The sequence below is a fragment of the Medicago sativa genome, chromosome 3 (genome assembly GCF_051527215.1).
Source record: "Medicago sativa cultivar Bolivia chromosome 3, Bolivia_mono, whole genome shotgun sequence".
NCBI lineage: Eukaryota > Viridiplantae > Streptophyta > Magnoliopsida > Fabales > Fabaceae > Medicago > Medicago sativa.
In genome coordinates, this window is record NC_140751.1 from 93,171,200 (window position 1) to 93,179,237 (window position 8,038).

At 34.6% G+C, this 8,038-nt stretch overlaps 1 protein-coding gene across 1 annotated transcript; it reads left to right on the plus strand.

Moving 5' to 3' along the window:
* The first annotated feature begins 2,295 nt into the window (after window positions 1-2,295).
* LOC146942067 (putative protein phosphatase 2C 12) lies at window positions 2,296-7,175 on the plus strand. The gene is made up of 10 exons (XM_085756023.1): window positions 2,296-2,431; window positions 2,539-2,816; window positions 3,677-3,848; window positions 4,445-4,598; window positions 4,692-4,755; window positions 5,244-5,351; window positions 5,830-5,955; window positions 6,065-6,300; window positions 6,381-6,580; window positions 6,678-7,175. The coding sequence occupies exons 2-10, from the start codon at window positions 2,613-2,615 to the stop codon at window positions 6,701-6,703; spliced, it is 1,290 nt and encodes a 429-aa protein (XP_085612149.1). The 5' UTR covers window positions 2,296-2,431; window positions 2,539-2,612; the 3' UTR covers window positions 6,704-7,175.
* Window positions 7,176-8,038: the final 863 nt, after the last annotated feature.

Here is an 8,038-nt window from a genome sequence, read left to right on the forward strand (position 1 = left end):
AAACACGGGAATCATTTTTTTAATGGCAATTTCGTAAATAGCCTGATTGAATAATCACTACAAAATCGTTGGCAGTTTCCATCATCAAGCGGATTTTGTTTTAATTTTTTTTTCTTAAAAACAGTTTTTAAATATTGGTTTATAAAATAGTTTTTAAAAACAAAAAAGCAAAAGTCAACCAAACAGGCCCTAATATGTTGATCTGTTGGCACATCTTGGACATTCTTTTTTAGATTTTAAGTTGCTATAGTTGTTTGACGTGTTATGTAATAATATCGTATTTTTAAACAAATTAGAAGACACTTGTGGTAGTAAGTAATTCATTGTAATAAAATTTTAAAATTGTCAAATAGTAAATCATTCTAGTTTCCCATTTAAGTCAAATTAGTCCCGTCACAGTTTAACTATTTTTTTGTATAATAAAATGGCCTCTATGACACAGAGAACGAAGCAATACGAAATACGATATTCCTTTGGCGATGGTGTGACTGCGGAGTGTGTACGCCCTCACATGAAAGCGGCGCGGCACTCATTTGCCTTGGGCAATAACTCAGGGGCACCGATGATTGCGGGTAATCCAAATCAGTGAGGTTTTGGATAGGTTAATTAATACTCATTTTCTAAAAAAAAGTGTCATAAAATAACTGAGTCATTTCAATTTTCAATACAACTTTCATCATTCCCAATACAATAACTCTAATTAATAGTACTTTCATCATTCCCAATGCAATATATTCCACTTTCCCGGTCCTTATTATAAGAAAAAGTTGACTTTTTAGGTTCATTGTGTAAGTGATGTATCTAGTCTATATTTATAACAAGATACATTAATTATTCTATGAACCAAAAAAATCAATTGTTTCTTATAATAAGGACCGGAGGGAGTACATTTTTCTTAATCTGTGTGAAAAACCAAACTGACTCAGATAAAACGGGACGGAGGGAGTAAACTGTTAGTAATAAAGTCATTCCCATTGCCGCATGTGTGTCACTTCTAAATTACGCCTTCTTCTGATTACTATTATAAACAAAAAATCTATTTTTAGATTCATTTATTAACTGATGTATCTAGTCTATATTATAAATTAGATGCATCAATTACTCGATGAATCTGAAAATTAAATTTTTGCTAATAATAGTGTCCAAAGGGTGTATGTCATTTTTTAAAATTATTATTAGTGGTTGTGTTGTGTTGGCGTAAGACATTATTATTATGACAAAAATAAACGATACTCTTTCATTAAAATTGATAGAGTATATCGAGACAATACAAATTCATGATCACTAAAAAAATAGATGAATATGCGAACAAACTCACAAGATCCGTTAATATAATTAAACAACAGAGTATCTATGCCTACAAATCTAATTCAAGTCTCCGGAATACTCATGTCTTCGGATCTGCAACATTGACGACGCCGAAATCATTGATTGAATATGCATTTTCTCAAAGCTAATCTTTCAAGGCGAATTAAATAAACACAACATTAAGATAGAAAATCAAAAAGACGCTGCACAAAGATTAGAAATCAAAACAAACAAGTCGTGCAAAGACGATGAAATCACGAAAATAAACTAAATAAAAATATGATCATAGAAGAAAGGAACTTTTGGTTTTGAAATCACGTGGATATAGCATAATTAAGTGATCCATCGTAATTTTTTAAAAGTTATGTAGTTTATACAAAATCATAATCACGCTGTTTTGACGGTGATTCTGATATACCCACCATTGCATCGATGATGAGCCAATCAATTTGTTTGTTGTTTGGGTGGTTAAGGAAGGATTACAAAAGGACGAAGTAGGGTCTAATTGATTGTCTGATTGTGGGCGAATTTAGACGACCCGATGTCCCAGCACCACTGTAGTTTTACGTACTCCCTCCGGTCTCAAATATAAGAAAATATTCCTTTTTTAGGTTCATTGAGTAGTTAATGTATCTGATCTACATTGTAAAGCAGATACATTAATTATTCAATGAATCTAGACCGGAGCTGAGAAAGTCTTTGATTCTTTTCGCTTTTTGAACTATGTAAAAATCACTGTTTATAAAGTAGTAGGAAAATCCAATATTAAATCGTGACAATCACTGTAGTAGTAGTAGTAGTTCACATGCGCCGCAAGCACAAAATCAAAAAATAAAATAAAATAAAAAAACATTGATATTGAGCGGGTCCTACAATCACTGTCTGGCTCCAAAAAATAATAGCTCACACTGAGCTACGAAACGATGCGTTTTGGACAACTCATCCAATTTCACTCTCTCTTTATTTATGTATTTTTGGGGCAAGAAAAAAATGAATGGTTCTTTCTTTTCTTCATTTATTGATCCATCTCTCTCTACGATGCAAGTTTTGCAGAACAACAGGATCCGACATTTCAACGTATCTCAACACTTTCGCGCCTGATCGCGTTTTCTTCCATCTTCAAGTAATTTAATTTAATTTTCTTACATTGCAATTTCTTTTCATAATAATAATATATAGATTTGTAGTTAATTTATTATTATGATTGTTGATTTGTTTCCTGATTTTTAGGATTTCAACAAAGCAATCTCTTGCGTGAGGATTAAATTGAAGGTGTTGTTGTGTTTGAAGAAATTGAGGGAACAATGTCTGGTCGGGGAGAACATCATTCGGTTCCCCTTTCGGTGCTGTTGAAGCGTGAATCGTTGAGCGAGAAAATCGAGAAACCTGATATGGTTGTTGTTTATGGAAATGCTAGCGAGAATAAGAAAGGAGAAGATTTCATTTTACTAAAGACCGAATGTCAAAGAGTCGTTTGTGATGGTGTTTCTACATATTCTGTTTTTGGGGTATGTTTCTTTCTTAACTCTTCTAATTTTTGATGGATTGTAATCTTTGTAGCACCGACGACACTTTTGATGGAAAGCACTCTTGGTGTCAAGTGTCTGTTACCAACACGGACACACATGATTACATTCAATTAATATATTTTTACTAGTGTCGAGTTGTCAGGGTTGTGTCTGGTGTCTGGGTGGTGTTTCATAGGTTGTGATTGATCATCAAATATTTATGTGATTTGGAGGCATCAAAAGTCAATGTGTTTTTTGTTTTATTTTACTTATTATTTTGGTGTGGCATGATGATCAAGAAAAGTAAATGATTGGGTGAAAAGCAACTTAACTATGTTGTGCATTTTGGATTGACTGTGAATTTGGTGAAATGGCGGTAGTACCGTGATATTGTTGAAACTTCAAAGTGAAGTTTTGTTGCTAAAGTCAAAGGGGCACATTGTGATTCTGCCAAACTCATCGTCAGTCCAAACAAGCCCATTATTGAGCTACGGGCGACCTTTTTTTTTGGTGGACTTTGCAAAAGCGAACACTTTGGAGCTTCTACAAAATCACCCTGACTTTATCAAACCCACTGTGATTCCAAAGATACACCAAATAGTTTAGCAAATTGAATATACACGGAGGAACATATCGCGGACGTATTTGTGCAATGGCAAGTACCTTCTGGCCCCACCCCACCCTCAAAGCAATGGTTTTGTTTTGTGATAGCTTTCTGTTTGTGTGTATCTGAAAGCATAGTGTGGCCTTTTTATACAACGAATGCATATGTTATGACTCAGTAATATTGTATTTTTCTTTACTTGGTTTCTGTTTTTTTCCATGTTGCATTTGCATTTTCTGATGCAGAAAATTTACAGCTATTTGACGGACACAATGGATCTGCTGCTGCAATTTATGCCAAGGAGAATCTTCTGAACAATGTTTTAGGTGCCATTCCTCCTGATCTCAACAGAGATGAGTGGGTAGCAGCGTTGCCAAGGGCTTTGGTTGCTGGCTTTGTGAAGACTGATAAAGATTTTCAACAGAAAGGTATGGCTAATTATGTGATGTTTGTTCTTGCCTCCATTAAATATTTGGTTATGAAGCAATTTCATAATCTCCATCTGGAATCTTCATATGAATAACGTAATAAACAACATTATCGAAGTTACTTATTCCCAATTCTCAGAGTAAAAAAATTTAAGAACAATGAGACAAAAAACAGGTTGATGGATACAGAACACGATGGCAGTATTTTAACCTCAATAATATTTTTCTAACCTCTTTTGGTACACTGCTACACTCCCTGGTCTTTTTTTTATCTGTTTGACTGCACATCTAAAAATATAAACAAGCAGTTATTAAATTTTCTGCAGGTTGAGCTTAACATTGTCTAATGTACATAGAGCATGGTAACTACATGCGTCTAGTATTGTTTACCCATACCTATAGTAGAGTTAGTTTTATTTTTTTGGCATATTGTGTAGATATTGTTACTGGGGAGCATCATTTACTAATGAATATTATTGAACTTGTGCACCTGAGCCATGACTGATGATTCTTGTACCTCAGTTCATGATTTTTCTATTTTTTTTTTCTTCTTAAGGTGTATGTTAATATGTGTATTATTATCTTCATATGCACAGCACAAACATCGGGAACAACTGTAACCTTCGTGATTATAGAAGGATGGGTTGTAACAGTTGCATCAGTTGGTGATTCCCGTTGCATACTTGAACCTTCTGAGGGCGGGCTTCATTACTTGTCAGCAGATCATCGACTGGACACAAATGAAGAAGAGTAAGTTTTTACTGGGATGTTATTGTGAACAATTGTCTGTAATTGCTCCATTACATTGCAGTAAAGTCTCATCGTTTCATTTTCTTTCATCAGGAGGGTGCGCATCACTTCTAGTGGGGGTGAAGTTGGTCGGCTAAATACAGGCGGAGGTGCAGAGGTACATTTCCTTTAAACTGTTATCCATTTTTATCTCTGATGGTATTGACTACCTAAAAAGGCTTAAAGACTCATCACCCAATAAAATACAACAAAAACCACTACCACTAAAAACAACAAATCATTGGCTTGTCGAATGGGTTTGATGCCTCTATTAATACTATTTCTTTTTTACAAGATGCTTTAACATATAAACTACATAAAATAGATTCAAAAGTAAAATTAGGTCAATCATATCATGGGGAATCAAGATTCAAGATAATTGATGCTAGTCATAAGATCGTGTCTTTTCACTTAAAAGTACTCATGACATAGGTCTACATCATTTTTAATGATCTCTTAAGAAAACTGTTTACAGTTTTTATGTTGTACTTGCAATATTTGATGATATTTAGATTATCTCATGTTGTGATTCATTAATACTTTTTTTAGGTGAAATTTTTATTTGTGTCAAACTTATTTGCTTGACTACGTTAATGATTTTTATAGGTTGGTCCGTTGAGATGTTGGCCTGGTGGCTTGTGTCTCTCTCGATCCATTGGTGATATGGATGTTGGTGAATTTATTGTCCCTGTACCATATGTAAAGCAAGTGAAGGTTGGTCAATGTTATCCTTTGCACATGCAGCAATATTGAGCTTATGTTTTTACTTTAGTGTATATAATTCCCGTATCCACTTAAGTTTAGTTTTATATTGTTTTAATAAATGTCACAAGCACAGATAGCTTCTTTACATCATAATTTTCTACTATCTTAAAAGAGCAAACTCAATTTTCATAAGATTAACTGCTGGCTTTTAAAAGTCAAAATGAACCTTTGTTGCTTTATTGCTGCAGGTCCTTTTGTTTTCCAAAAATACTAATGATTTTGCCCTTGAACACTAATTGATGAAACAAAAATGGAAGTATTTTAATGGAAAACAAAGTAGTTATGGAAAAGTCATTTAATACTTGTATTTTTAAGTCATTTATAGGATATACACAATACTTTTTAACCATTATCCCTTATGAAATTCACAAGACCTATTTGTTAATTGTTCTAATTCATTTTTCCCCTCTGGCTTCTATTTATACAGCTTTCCAATGCTGGAGGAAGACTTGTTATCAGCAGTGATGGAGTCTGGGATGCTCTAACTGCAGAAATGGTCCTTGATTGTTGTCGTGGCATGTCGGCGGAGGCTGCAGCACCACATATTGTAAAAGTATGCTCTACAGACATCTTTTGAATAAATTTTGTATGTTCTAGTTTTACCTTGTTACTCATTTGTTAACTTATTTGCACTGTTTACTCATGTCCTTTGCTTTCTTCAGGAATCTTTGCAAGCAAAGGGACTTAGAGATGACACAACCTGCATCGTGGTCGATATATTACCCCAGGAGAAACCACCTACTTCTGCACCAACACAAAGGAAACCGGTAAAAGGAATGTTGAAGGCCATTTTCCGCAAAAAGTCCTCTGAGTCATCTTCGTATGTTGAAAAAGAATACGTTGAGCCAGATATGGTACGGGAACTATACGAGGAAGGATCTGCCTTGCTTTCAGAAAGGTTTGGTTTTGTTGTTAATGTTTGCAGCTTGTTCTCTAGTTGGCTCTCTTGACATGGAAACATCTTTGTCTGAACTGCAGGTTTGAAACAAAATATCCACTCTGCAACATGTTCAAGTTGTTCATGTGTGCAGTGTGTCAAGTAGAGATTAAACCTGGGGAGGGTATTTCAGTACATGAGGGTGCGCCTAACGTAAGGAAACCGCGTCCCTGGGATGGACCTTTCCTTTGCTTAAGTTGCCAAAAGAAGAAAGAAGCCATGGAAGGGAAACGGATATCAGGTGATTGACAACTCTTCATTATTTATATCCATTGATGTTGATTCTCGAGTTATATGTGTCCATAATCTAATTCCCTCCTTCAATATATTGCTTTCAGATAGACGTAGCAATGGAAGTGACTAATGAATTATCATGTACATATGCATTTTGAGATTGACAGAGATTGTTCATATAACGCAAAAGTCAAACTTCCAAGCAACTGTGACTCCCATTATTACATCGGGGGTTTCTCAGAATAAGGATTCATTTTGAAATCTTCTGATTGTTCATATGGATTTTCGAGTTTTCCAATGCTTCATAACAGGAGACTAACAGTAGCATTCTGTTAGAGGATTTCTGTGACTTGGAAAAGTTGAATATGAACCACCCAAGAGTGGCGAAAGGTTCTGTAAAAAGATGGAATGCTCAACAGGATGTCGGAGGCGATGCATTATTTTTCTTATATTCCTTTTTTGTTTCTGGATGTAGATCTGTTCATTTGTATATGGGTCTTGAATGGAAGTACCCTTGTTGTATTATGCAATAGTAGATTAGACCTACATTGAATCTTCTGAATATCAACACTTTGTAATAGAAACAGTGAATGTTTTTTAAAGCTCAGTTTCGTTTTTTTTCTTTTTGCATCTGTTTGATCCATAGTCAGGAATAATAACCTGGGGTTATTTCTACAAGGGTGCCACACTGCCACTAGTGTATGCGCAGTGCAGGCACCAACAACAAACTATGCGTCTTTGTAAAATGAATGACTATAGTTTTGAATGAACTGGCCAGTTTTGTTTGTTTCTTTATTATGAGATAAAGGCAATATGTTTTCTTAGTATAGGAGTTAGAATTAGAATTTGGTATGTTTGGATCGGTAGTATAGATGTATCCTATTTCATTACTCTTCGCTCCATTTAACTGTACCAATCCAAACATTCAATAAAAAAAACAGTTTTTATGTAAGGTATTAGATATTTACTGCATTTCTATTAATTAATAACACATTAAACTACAATTTATGGGGAACAAAGTTTTTTGTCTACGTTTCTTCTTTTCCTCCTTTAAATCCAAAATTTGAATCAAATATAGTGCTAAGAAATATAAAAAACACAGTACATGATATTTAATCTCTCTAAATTTATCCCGTTTTGCAAGGTTACAACTACAGTTGGAAGAGTTAAAGATATGCGTATAAATAAATAGAATCTCTAAATGGCGATGGAGGTTGGTGAGTGTGGATAAAGGTACTTACTTGGAAGGAAATTTTGAAAGCAAAATAGGGAGAATGAGATGGTGATTTTAACTCGTTATTGTTAAATCTGAGTAAGGCGCCCAAGTATGCTTCCCAATGGTAGAAAGACATTTGTGAGCTTGGTAAGGTTAGGGGGGAGGATTGAAGAGGAAGCTACTTCCTTTTGCCTTGATCCGTGGTTTAACAAATTTGCTACAAAGCAAAATGTTTCCAAGGATTTTTGC